We start from the raw sequence: 13,930 nt of genomic DNA, 5'->3' as shown, positions 1-13,930 counted from the left end.
TCAAACCAGGTGAGTGGTCAAGACTCTCATAACTAAAATGGAACCAGAAAACCTGAATTTTCCAACACAGCACATGTGTGTATATTTGAATGTGAATCCTCTTACATAGGGCACACTGAAACACATTGTTCTGTGGTATCACATTTTACGTTATATACTGATGTGGACATGTACACACTTATCTTTAAACACATTGATTGACTGATTGTGGTGTACATGTGTTTACATACATGTGGATGTGACCCCAGAGCATATGTGGAAGTCAATAGACAACTTGTACAGTTGGCTCGTTCTGTCCGCCATGTGGGTCCAGGAGGCTGAATTTAGATTTAGCCACTGAGCCATGTCACTCACTGCTCTTTTCTCTTAATATCATAAGCATATAGCTGGACATTTCCCTCATTTTTATAACTACAGAGAAGTTTATTTTGTAATGTATCTGACAAAACCCAATACTCCATCCTAGATGATGTTACAAAATGTTTTCTCTATCATAATCATTAAGTACTTTGTATCATTGATTATTCCACAGCTCTGATGTTTTGCGTCTGAACAAGCTCTTTGCCACAGGAGAATGAGAGGCAACCAGACATGGATCACAGAGGTTACTCTACTTGGATTTCAAACTGATTTAGCTGTAGAGTGTTTTCTTTTTGGGCTTTTCTTTCTCTTTTATTTCTTTACTCTTCTTGGGAATGGGGTCATCCTTGGAATAATATGCCTGGACCACAGACTGCACACACCTATGTGCTTCTTCCTCTCACATCTGGCCATTGTTGACATGTCTTATGCTTCCAACAATGTCCCCAAGATGCTGGCAAATCTTGTGTCTAAAAGAAGAACCATCTCCTTCATTCCATGCATAATGCAGACATTCTTGTATTTGGCTTTTGCTCACATAGAGTGTCTGATTTTGGTGGTGATGTCCTATGACAGGTTTGTGGCCATCTGTCATCCCCTACACTACACTGTCATCATGAACTGGAGAGTGTGTACTATCCTGGGTGCTGCTTCCTGGATATTAAGCTTCCTCCTGGCTCTGGTCCATTTAGTCCTCATCCTGAGACTGCCCTTCTGTGGACCCCACAAAATCAATCACTTCTTCTGTGAAATCCTGTCTGTCCTCAAGCTGGCCTGTGCTGACACAACGCTCAATCAAATTGTCATTTTTGCAGCTTGTGTGTTCATCTTAGTGGGACCCTTATGCTTGGTGCTGGTCTCCTACGCACGCATCCTGATGGCCATCCTAAGGATCCAGTCAGGGGAAGGTCGCAAAAAGGCCTTCTCCACCTGCTCCTCCCACCTCTGTGTGGTTGGGCTCTTCTTTGGCAGCGCCATAATTATGTACATGGCTCCCAAGTCCCAGAACCCAGAGACACAGCAGAAGATCCTTTCCCTGTTTTACAGCCTTTTCAACCCAATGCTGAACCCCCTAATCTACAGCCTGAGGAACGCTGAGGTCAAAAGTGCCCTAAGAAGAGCACTGTGGAAGGAAAGATCAGCATAAGAGATATCAGAGAAGAACCTGGAGAGATGATTTTGTTTTCTGTCAAACACAGTAGTTGGCATCCCTTTGCCCTTTCTGTTATAAACGATCCCTTAAAACAAACTATTATAGACACATAGGCATATACCAAAGATATAATACTTTGAGAAAAACCATATGTCCTAAGTCCCTGGCTTCTGTAGTTTGGGATAATATCCCTATACCTCTTAGACTGAGGAGACAGAAATCACTGGATCCATAATATAGGTCTTAGGCACTCAGAGTTCAAGAATGTGACATTGGAAGAGCCTCCTCATTCCTATGCACAATGCTTATCAGAGTAGAACTAGTTGATTAATAACAAAAGTACCTATAAGTCCAGATGGAACTGTAAATGGCCCTTAAAGTGAACTCCTTACAATAACAGCAAAGTAAAAAACCAGCACATCTGTGTAAAGTTAACAAAGCAGATAACAGTCAGTTGTAAAAAAAAAAAATACACATTCCTGACAAACATGCAAAGTTCTATTTCTTACCATTAGTCAATAAGAAGTGAGAAGTTAAAGCTAATGTGGGATATTACTGAAAGGAGTAAAATTACAAGAAATAATCACTGGAATTTGGGTACATACAATATCAATCATTGGAGAACAGTCAAAATTGGCAGTTGTAATACAGCATAGTCAAGTCAGATTGCACTAATAAACACATGGCATACTTTCCTTAGAGTCATTGTTAGTCACTTTTTCTTTGAAAAGAAGGAAATAAGAACTTACAACTTGAAGGGCCAGCTTTTCTGTCCCAGTAATCCAATTCTGACAAAAGTACCTGCAGGTGACATATGGTCGTATTCCACTGAACCTCCTTTATAAAAACAGGTGACTGGTCAAATAGTTCCTAGATACTTACAGACCCTGTCATCTCGATGTACACCTAGTGCGTGTCTGTGAAATTCAAAGTCAGAGGCCCTCACTGTGAGTTGGGAAACCAGGATGTATGGAGCAATTTAAAGCAAGACAATGGAGCCAGTCTTGGCTGAGGCCTTTCCTCCTCTACCAGTATCTAAGGCATAGATCACTATCAGCAAGTAGCCAATGGACCATAAATGTCCGTGATTTCACTGAAATGTTCTGAAACTCGGGCAGATCCTCATGCTGTCAGTAAAAAATTTTAACCTGAAAACAAGGGCACAAAAGCTTCAAAGTCATACCAGCTATTTCATGTGAAAATGACCAAAATATCTAATTAAAATAATTAAGGGAGGAAAGGTTAGTTTTTATTTTTATTTTCCGTATGTATTTATGCATGTTACATGTGTGTATGTATGTACGTATTTATACAATTATGCATGTATGTATCGATATATATGCTATGTGAATCCCACAGCATATACGTAGAGGTCAGAAGACAGCATGTAGGAGTTTGTGCTCTCCTTCCACCATGTATGCCCCAGGAATCATATTCACTCTGTCAGTCTTGGCAACAGCTACCTTTATCCAGTAACTTCTCTTGACAGCTTGGAAATGTTTATTTTGGCTTTTAGTTCAGTCCATCATGGCAAGAAGGGCATGATGGATGCAGTTCAGTTCACAGAAATGGGACTGTGCGGTGGAAGTCAGTTATTCACATCATGGCATACCTAGAAGCAGAGAGAAGACAGACCTAGAGGTCAAGATATCACCTTCCAAAGCCCTATGACCAACTTCTCACAACTAGACACCTTCTACAACCTGTCAATCTCCTCAAAACAGTACTCCCTGCTCGGGCCTAAGTGCTCAGAACATGAGTCTCTGATGACACTTCAAACTCAAAGGGCAGTACAACTGAAGAATTGGAGAATGGTAATCCAACCAAAAAGCAGCAAGTACTGTAAAACAGAATGTTTGATCAAAAATGGAACTACCAAGCCATTTTAGGGTTGGCAAGAGCCTTGACTCTAGAGGAGTTTCCAGGGTTCCAGAGCGATGTCCCCAACTAGGTCCTTGGGCAGCTAAAATGGCCCGATCCTATAGCCATACTAATGAATATCTTGCATATCACCATAGAACCTTCATCTGGCAATGGATGGAGATAGAGACAGAGACCCACATTGGAGCAATGGACTGAGCTCCCAAGATCCAAATGAGAAGCAGAAGGAGGGAAAACATGAGCAAGGAGGTCAAGACCGTGAGGGGGACACCCACCCACTGAGACAGTGGGACTGATCTATTGGGAGATCACCAAGGCCAGCTAGATTGAGACTGAAAAAGCATGTGATCAAACCGGACTCTCTGAATATGGTGGACAATGAGGGCTGCTGAGAAGCCAAGGACAATGGCACTGGGTTTTGATCCTACTGCATGTACTGGCTTTGTGGGAGCCTAGGCTGTTTGGATGTTCACCTTCCTAGACCTGGATGAAGGGGGGTGGACCTTGGACTGCCCACAGGGCAGGGAACCCTGACTGCTCTTTGGACTGTAGAGGGAGGGGGAGGAGGGTGGGGTGTGGGAAGTGGGTGGAGGGGGAGGAAAAAGGGAGGCCGGGAGAAGGAGGAAATTTTTAATAAAATAAAAAATAAAACTGGGACATTTGAGTCTAAAAAAAATGGAACTACCAGGATTTAGCTTTTTTCATCTGCTTTTATTTTTAAACTTTAAGCATTTTTTAAGAGAAAGAAGCCCTTCATATCTATTTTTGGGAAGAGGAGTTCAAGTCAGGGTTTCTCTGAAGCATTGGGGATGTCCTGGAACTAGCTCTTGTAGACCAGGCTGGCCTCAAACTCACAGAGATCTGCCTGCCCCTGCCTCCTGAGTGCTGGGATTAAAGGCACTTGCCACCACTGTTCAGCTGCACTTCATATATTTAGGTTAAGATTGTCTTAATAAATACATATTCTGTAAGTTGCTCTCATTCTAACCTTGGTTACAGGCTATGTAATTCTTGGCTTTCACCAGATACATATGTCATAATAATTTTTTATGAAAGAAAACATTGAGTGAAAATAGGTAGGAGGAACAACCAGGACAAGGCGGATTCTTATGGTAAGGAAATTGTGTGGACAGGGGAGTCTAAATGTGAGGGTTATTCTGACACTCAGATTCTCAATTATCTTCCTTTCAATGTTTTAAGTCTATCTGTTGTTTTTTTTAATCATGCGTGTTTGTGTGTGCATGTGTGTATGGGGGGGAGCAGCAACAGAGACAAAGACAGACAGACAGATGGGGCGAGGGATGGAAGAAGAGAGTTATTTTTTGGTTGATATGATTAATACAGCCCATAGGAAAAACAATGTAAGTGATAAATGGAGTATTATGACCTACACTAGGGTAGATATATTCATTATGGCAGAGAAGGTCCGGAGGGAAGGCCTCTGGCAGAGACAAGAGTCTGGTTACATTACATCCTCACTTGAAATAGGAAGTGTGACAGGCTATAAGGCCTCAAGGTCCACCTCCATGACCCGTTTTCTCCAGTCATCCTCCACCTTATAGATGTTCCTCAACCTACTGAAACAGTACCACTGAGTGGGCACCAAGCATTCAAGTATATAAATCTGTAGGGAACATTAAAATTTATATCACAATAGTATGTAATATGCTATTCTCCTTCTTAGGGTTCCTTGTTCAATGTTCAAATCAATGTGGCAACTTTTAGACTTTGTGCAACAGCATAAAGATTTCCTCTCAGTATTTACCATCTTGGGAAACAAAAACTTCCATGACTGATTGTATTATATCATTTAATTTGAAATATCTTTTTGTTATCTCTTCAAAGGGCAGGATGTTTCTAACTACCATCTGTCTTGCTCAAAATGTGCATTTAAAAAGAAATATAAGAACTGTGAGTGCAGCTCAGTAAAAAAAAAAAATTCTCCATAGTGTTGCACAAGGAGGGTGGCCCTTTGTTTGTCACGGCCACCCAAATGACCACACAGAAATGGTATTAATTAAATCAATGCCTGGCCCATTATCTCTAGTCTTTTATTGGCTAACTCTCACATCTTTGTTTAGCCCATTTCTATTAATCTGTATATCACCATGAGGTCGTGGCTTACCAGGAAAGATTCAGCATGTCTGATTCTGGTGGCTCCATGGCAGTTCTCTCACTCTGCTTTCTTTCTCCCAGAATCCAGTTCTGTCTTCTCCGCCTATCTAAGTTCTACCCTATCAACTAGGCCAAGGTAGTTTTTTATTCATTATCAAATGAAAGCAACACACAAACAGAAGGAACTCCTACACCACCATATGGATTCCTCATTCTAATCACATTGATCTTCATGTATATTTTTAGCTCTCCAACAGCCCTGCGTACTGAGCCTGACTCTGAAATGCTTCATGATGGAAGCAGAGCATATGTCTCTCAACCTTTTCTGAAGGATTGACTTCATTTGCTGCATATCATGAAGAACTTCAAGTCAAGTGGTAACAAAAAATAGTAGAGGTGATTGTAGAAGATAGTTAAGAAGAGATTGGAACATGAATTGGGAATGCAGGCAGAACTTTAGGTTGCCTAGTTTGGAAGAACAAACTAGAGATAAACAGCCTGGAGGAGAAGCCTTCAGATGAAAGAATCCCTAACTGACTTTAGGACCGTTTTCTCAAAGGAGCCCAGTTTGACGTGTTCATGTCCTAGAACACTGTTTGAATCCATATGGCAATCAGCCCACAGCTAGTGGAGTTGGCTGATTAGATGTGGTCAAGAAAGTAAGCTGACAAAGATCCCTGCCCCAGTTTTGCGTCCAGAATGACAGCAGGTGCACCCAAGGCTGTGCGCCTTGAAGAACAATGCCCTCTGAGGTAATGACTGAAATAGGAGGAAAGGGTTCTACAGTTCACAGAAACAGTCATGTACAAGTTCCCAAATAAAGATCAATAACACAAAGTCTTAGATTAGTGGCAGGGAGATCATCACCTATTGTGTATTCTTTCCCCAATTATCTGTCATATTCTCTTATTGATGGTATCCATTGACTCACAGAAGCTTTTCAGCTTCATGGAGTCCTATTTTGATTGTTGTTTTTTAGTGCCTGTGCTATCTGTGCTCTGTTTGGGAAGTTGTCTCCTGTGCCAGTGAGTTCAAGGTTATTCCCCACTTTCTCTCTATTAGTTCCGGTGTATCTGCTTTTATGTCAATGTCTTTGATCCACTTGGACTTGAGTTTTATGCAGGGTGACAGACATTAATATAGTTTCATTCTTCTGTATTCTGGCATCCCATTAAACTAGCACCATTTGTTGAAGAAATTTTTGTTTCTCCATTTTGCATTTCTGGCCTCATTATCAAAAATCAGGAGTCCATAGGTGTGTGGATTTGCTCTGGGTCTTCAATTCGATTCTATTGATCAACCTGTCTGTTTTTAAGTTATAACATGTGTTGTTTAAGTTACTCTAGCTCTGTAGTAGACCTTGAAATCAGACTTGGTAATAAAAGAACTCCAGAAGTTCTTTTATTATGCAGAATTGGTTTAGCTATCCTGGATTTTTGTTTCTTCATATGAAGTTGACTATTGTCCTTTACCAACTTCACTTCCTGCTAGCACAGCTTGACATTCTTTTCTGTGATGTCAGCCAAGATCACAGACACACCTGAGTAAAGCTCTTCAGGAGAGAATGCCTTGGAGTACTTGCTGTCCAAATGCTTCCAGGATTCGAACAGCATAGTGGCTGAACTTAGCATGCCTCCCAAATGTGGGAATCTGAATTTAAAATGGTAAAATAATATGATAAATAAAACAAATTAATAAATAATACATTGCTGCTTACAGAAATACTTTAATCATGTGGTATGATAATAAAACACACCAGACATTGCTGATTGAATAGGAGAGTACTAATAAACCTCTAACTGGGATTCTTGTTTTTCAGAGTACATACATTACAAATAGAGTCATTTAGGGAGAAATTCCATGGAATTTGGCCATACCAGCTGATACACAGTTCTCAGTTGAATCATCACTCTCTACTTCTCACCTTGACGATGAGATGATCAATGCTCAGAAAGGTCCTTGCTTACAGACAAAAATATTTCATCTGTGTTATAGAAAACCATCAAATGCTGTGCTGTATACTATCCTTGTTGTGTTGAACAATATGATAAAGAGCAGGTATCATCTGGTGGCCATGAATTCCCCAGAAAAGGCTTTACCTTGAGACCGAGTTACAGAGGATCCTATTGCATAATCAGACTCAGCTGTGTCCTGGCAGGATGCCACTTATCAAACTCGAATACAAAGGAACACAATATTTGCTGGAAACTTACCTACATCCTAATTGTACTTGGGCCATTAGTTTGTAATGACAATAAGAAACTGATTGTCCCTCAAGACAGATAAAAGGATGCTGGGGGAAACAGGAACCTACTGAGGCATCATGAGACAAGCTGAATTTACTTTTAATGAAGAGTGGGACTCAAAGGGACAAATTGTCAATTAAAATTAGCAAATTATAATAATTGTCTCCTGGAGGGAGAGAATGGGACTTAGCCCAAATATGAGGATGCTTTAGTGAAATGTGCCATGCAAGTCAAGAAATAATTTTATTCATTGATGAGGCTTAGAGGGGGGTCTTGTATCCTGACCCAACAGAGTTTCTTGACTACCTTGACGCACACGTAGAAGCCAATATTACCACAGGAAATTTGTTAAACCTGTTTGCAAAGCAAAAGGGAAACACTTGGGAGACTTTGCAGTTGATTGAAGTTTTCTAGGCCCTACTTATTTTAATTGAGGAACTGTGAAGCCCATATCCTGAGAATGGGTTAGTATAAGACGTAACTTAAAATGTAGCTGGGAAACCATTCTGAATTACACCATACCCCCACCACAGGACAAATGTGGTCCCTGAATACAATCCAAGCTAGTGGGCTTTGTTCCCAAACTATGTAAAATGCAGATAAAAATATGCCATTCCAAAATACAATGATTTCTTTATTTAACAGCAGCCTAACATATGCCCAGTCATATTTATCAGAAAAACAAAGCTGCTATTTCTCTAATTACAGTAACTAATAATAAGACTGATTGTGCACTAGTCATACTGTAATATGGTGTCATCCTGTTATTGTTCACAATATTTAGCCACAATGTGTCTATAAAACATGTAACAATATTGAAAGTTAGAATTAAATTTATTGTGAGAACATATAGCAGCAACAACAAGGTAATTGTCATTATAAATTGTTTATCACATGGTAAAAAAGTAAAGACGAGGATTGTGGGATCAACTTCCAAGACAGATGCAAACATATGAAAATGTATCATGACCTTATAAGGTGGATTAATGGTTTCCTCAGGTCCATCTTTGACCCACACTTTTTTTCCATCTTTGGAGCCTGGCATGCTGACCCTCACTGTGTGTGTTCCATGAGCATGCCTTTCAATACAAAATAAAGCCTTGAAAAAAAGGGATGGTTAATAGAATGTACAATGAATGTCAACTCAGTAACAATTATATAAATCTCAAATTCAAAGTAATTTTGCTATGTTCTACTAACCACATCACAGAGTAAAACATAGAAATTTAAATGGTTATCTTCCTAATTTAAGTTTTAAGTCATTATTATTATATTATTACTGCTTTCATAATATCAACACATCAATAGCTTGTGGATGGTGGTATCGAAAGCTCTAATCTGGATACTAGATAAGGAAGTTGGCAGAGGTTCTCCTGGAATAAGCAGGTCAGCCTTGTAACTGTTGGATGTTTTTGTTATCAGGTGGAAGAGGAAGAAGTCAGAGAGATCTGATCTATATGACAATCTCAGTAAACTATTGCTTGGTTTGCACGTGGAGAGGCATAACGCTTGAACCTTGAAGGAACCCTGCACGCTCATATTTTGAACAGTCAGTCCTCAGCTCAGAGCGCTTTTATGACTGCTGTGGAATTTGTAGGAGGTGGGCCTGTCTAGAAGAGTTAGCTCTGGTGGGGGAGGTTGTGCAAGTGACCACCACTATTGGTTCTAGCCTAGTTCTTTCTGCTTCCCCTGCCACACACTCATGAACTCAGTCATGCCTTCCCTGCCATAATAGACTGTGTTCTCTCAAATCATGGGTCAAAATGAACCTTTTGTCTCTTAAGTTGCTCCTGTCGGGTATGTAGTCATAGCAACATAAAAGTAATTAACCTAAGTGGAGTAATATAGATGGAGAGGGTGACTCCAAGTTGCTCAGATCCATCTCAGACAGACTTCAACCCTATAATCACAAGGCTTATAGTTTCCTCCAAAATCATTGAGTTTGGAGCCAGACCACTATCCTCCAGTGACTACACAGATCTAACAAGATTCTGAGTTAATCTTGAAGGCCTGAGGATAGTATCCATCTGGCTAATACCAAACCTTGTGACTAATGAAACTATGAAATAAACAGAGGTGTTATGTTGTCAGTTTCTTCAAACAGAAAGCATAAAAGGAATATGCTTTATTGCTTTGTTTTTGAGATGCTATTTCATGCACTCCTCTATGGCCTCAAGGTCTCTATGTAGCTGGAAGATGACTTTTAATCTCTTATTCTCCTGCCTCTACCTCCTGAGTGCTATGATTACAGACTTGTGCCACCACTTCAGATTGTATTTGGTGCTGGAAATTCAACTCAGAGCTCTATGCATGATAGGCAATCATTGTACCAACTGGGAAATCACCCTAACCTTGTTTCTGAAAATAATCAAAGATCAAATGTTTCTAACTCTAATCTTTACTAAAATGGTGATTTATCATTTACTGAAGTTATTTTTCAATATTTTGGTCTCAGAAAATCTTTATACTCTTAAAAGTTACTGAGGACCTAATGGTATTTTTAGGTAGGTATAGGAATTGATATTTATAATAGAAATTAAAACAGAATATATTGGAAATTACTTTTAATTGATCTTTAATAACACATGCCAAAGGCATTTGTTGAGTATTTGTTTTGGACCCCATAGACTGTGAGGTGTGTTGCAGGCTGAATACAGAATGTAGAAAAGGTCTTTAGTTTTGAAAGACTCCCCTAATAAGTTAGTATGAATACTGTCTTTTATGAAAAATTTCATTTTACTGAAAGCTTCAAAATTGCACTACTTCACAATTTTGTAAATTTTAGTACTTGGCTTAATAGTTGAAAGTTCCACTTCGTATCTTTTGCCTCCTGTGTGTTGTGTCAGCCACATATAGATAACATGCAGAAAAATTCAGTGTGTATGCATAAGAGAATGAAAGAGAAAAAGGACCAAACTTGTCAAAATATCATTGTGGAGATGGTTTTGATTGCGTTGTTCTTTTGAAAGATTCCCAGTCATCCTTAGAATCCTTGAACCACACTGAGAAAACAGCTGTCAATGTCATCTTCATGCTATGAACTGAGAGGAATGAGATTAAGGTACTGAGACCTCATAAAGAGCCTGGTACATTGTCTGAAATACAATGGGGATTCAATGCTGTTGCTTATGGCTGCAGGCATTAATCTTTCACATCCACAGTAAAGGGAGATACACTTGGCATTGGGAGAGTTCTATTGTCTGGGGAAGAACAGATTGTAGTGATGCTCGGAGCCATAAAGCCATAACTGCAAAAGATTGGATATTGTGTTTTGTTTTGCCTCAGTTTCATTACTCTCTAGAGATGTGAAGGCTTGTGCAAACGAACCTGGCCTGCCCACTGCCTAGAAGTTCGCCTTCAAGCTCAGCAGGTATAATATTTTTTGTCTTCTAAACAGAAAATGCTGCCCTAGCTGCCCCTCAGGGAGAAGGTACATTTGTGTGATGTTGTATGGTATCTCTGGGAATTTGACTCTCTCACTAGAGACTCTGAAGTGTTTGTCCTCTGGTTGTAAAATAAGAGCTGTGCTCCTGGGGTTCTTTGGAAACATTTCAGCGAGCCCTTTAATCCCCCTATTGCTGATTCCATCTGATGAAGGCTGTCAGGAGGAGCAGGATTCTACAAATCTTTTAGAGGTATGACTCTCTTCTCTGTGGGGTTCACTCTAACTCAAAGTATCTTCGTCAGAGAAAATCCAGGACTAATATCTCTTTATACTAAAGAGATTCATTTGAACCTGAAAGTGGCTTTTGGTATGGGTAGTTGAAACAGAACAGTGCAACAGTAGAAATCACCATAGCAGTGTCAAAAGGATGTCATTCCTGAGTGAACTTCCACCCAGGCTCAGAATTCATGGCAAGTAGTTAGAAAAGACACCAGTGCCCCCTTATTGTCATGGCTCCTCTTCATGCTGTGCAGTAGACAGATAACTCCCAAACTCTGGTAGCCTTCTACCATCTTCATCCAGTGGCAGTGAAAACCAGAATGTCACTGTGTTAAAAGCAAGGAGTCTTGGGACCCCCAGAAGCTGAAATAGCCAAACTAATGAGAATTTGATTTTAACTGCCTAAATAAAGATACTAATATCCAAGACATCTATTTTAAAGGAAAATTGAATACCTGTTTGTGTCATGTGTTTTCTGAAGCAGTTTGATAAATTAATTTGTCATACAATTATCTAATTTTTAAATATTTAAATTTATCACACTAAGATATAAGTATTAGACATAAGGTACTTTTTAAAAGTGTTCTCTGGTAGCTAAGGAAAGAGAGAGACAGAGACAAAGAAGATAAAGACAGAGCCACACAGAGAGAAAATGAACAATCAGCCAATTCTACAGAAAGAGAAATCAAACTCCAAGCTAGATAAAAAGAAGATGACAACAGAGCCACACAGAAAGAAAATGAACCATCAGTCAACTCTACAGAAAGAGAAATCAAACTCCAAGCTAGGTAAACGATCTCGGTGGTAGAACTGTCTAGTGCGGCTGTTCTCAGCCTTGCTAATGCTGCGACTCTTTAATATAGTTCCTCATGTTGTGGTGACCCTCAGAACAAAATTATTTTCATTGCTACTTCATAACTGTCAATTTGCTACTGTTATGAATCTTAATATCATTGTTTTTTGATGATCCTTCAGTAGTTGTGAACCACAGGTTAAGAACCACTGGTCTACGAGGAAAATTACTCAAACCAACCATGAAAACCTTTTGTTTTGTTAACTGCTGTGGTTTTATTCACTCTATTGCAAATATAAAAACTTAAGCTCCAATTCTGTAGCATTTTCTTCTCTATTCCCATCATGGAAGTTTCCTTCAATATTTTAATTTAACTTAATTTTTATATCATCTCCATTTTTATGACTTAAAAGCAAGCTGGAAATGATAACTAAGATATAAAGATTTATTAATTCAGGTACAAATCTATAAAGACTAAAGAATCAAAACAAAATGGATCTTGTGAAATAGCAATAGGTTAAATTACTTTCAACAGTATTGTTTTCTTTAATGCTAAGAAATTAAATGTAAGTCTTTAATTATAAGCAAATTCAGTACAGATGTCACTATTCACTGCTTAGAATAATATAGGGATATTAGTTGATTGTACCAAAAATAGTTTTACACACACTTCTCTATAGCCTTCCTCAATAAATTCAATATATTTCTAAAAATTAAAGAATCTATTATTTCATGTCTCTACCTCATTAAGGTTTTGTTTCTTAAAGTAATTCATGTAACTGATCCCTTTCCAGAGCTCAGCGATTGGAGAAGTTTGCAATCCTATAATACATGTATATATTCAAGTCTCCCTCGCTAAAAATTTTTTTTCTTAGCATCTATATCATGCTAAGTTAGAATGATCCCTAAGAAGGTTGATTTTAGGCAAATTTTATCTAAGTATAAAGAACTACTGCCTCTGGGATTCACTATAATCTATCATTACAGGAAAATTAAACACCCTCTGGGCTGGCTTTTTATTGTGATAATCTGAATGTGCCTAGATATTTTGCTGTTCTGACTTTTTGATGATTTTAGATAGATGCTTTCATGTGTAGGTAAATAGACTCAGTTGATTGAGCGCTTAAAACCCTCTGAATTTGCAATAGAATTTTGTGAAAGGACACAGTCCCACTACTGTGTGTGTGTGTGGTGTGTGTGTGTGTGTGTGTGTGTGTGAACTATTACACTAAATTGCACACAGTCTAGTGGTGAGATGATATATGAAATAAGTAACAATCGTTAAAGAATAGCAGGTTCAGGTCTATGTGTGTTACAGGCGTACATTTTGGCATGGGAAATGGTTCACTGTATATTTACAAATGGTAGAAATAATTGAGCAATACTGTGTTATGATTTTAAAATCCATAATATAAACAGACAGTAGAAAGTAAAAATCATCAACCATGATGGCTTTTGTTTTTGGAATTAATCTCCAAATCTAGTGTATGTGATGTTGAGGATCAAATCCTTGGTTACATGAAGCAAGGAGGCAACCAAGTGACCTACATCTCCATTGTAATAATGACCTGAAATTTTAGGGAAGCAAGCTCTAATAAAACCAGAATTGATTCCTTGTTTTTTATTGCTGAGTAATACTCTAATATGTATATATTCCATACTTTCTTCATCCATTCTTCCATTGAAGGGCATCTAGGTTGTTTCCAGGTTCTGGCTAT

The 13,930-nt window shown here is 38.9% G+C and overlaps 1 protein-coding gene across 1 annotated transcript; it reads left to right on the top strand.

The window, feature by feature from the left end:
• Positions 1-574: 574 nt before the first annotated feature.
• On the top strand, positions 575-1,507 carry LOC101988942 (olfactory receptor 2A14-like). The gene has a single exon (XM_005363802.2). It carries the CDS (start codon positions 575-577, stop codon positions 1,505-1,507), a length of 933 nt encoding a protein of 310 aa, XP_005363859.1.
• Positions 1,508-13,930: the final 12,423 nt, after the last annotated feature.

Source organism: Microtus ochrogaster, linkage group LG12 (genome assembly GCF_000317375.1).
Source record: "Microtus ochrogaster isolate Prairie Vole_2 linkage group LG12, MicOch1.0, whole genome shotgun sequence".
Taxonomy (NCBI): domain Eukaryota; kingdom Metazoa; phylum Chordata; class Mammalia; order Rodentia; family Cricetidae; genus Microtus; species Microtus ochrogaster.
Note: the sequence above shows the minus strand (reverse complement) of the source record. Positions and strands in the feature narration are given on the sequence as shown.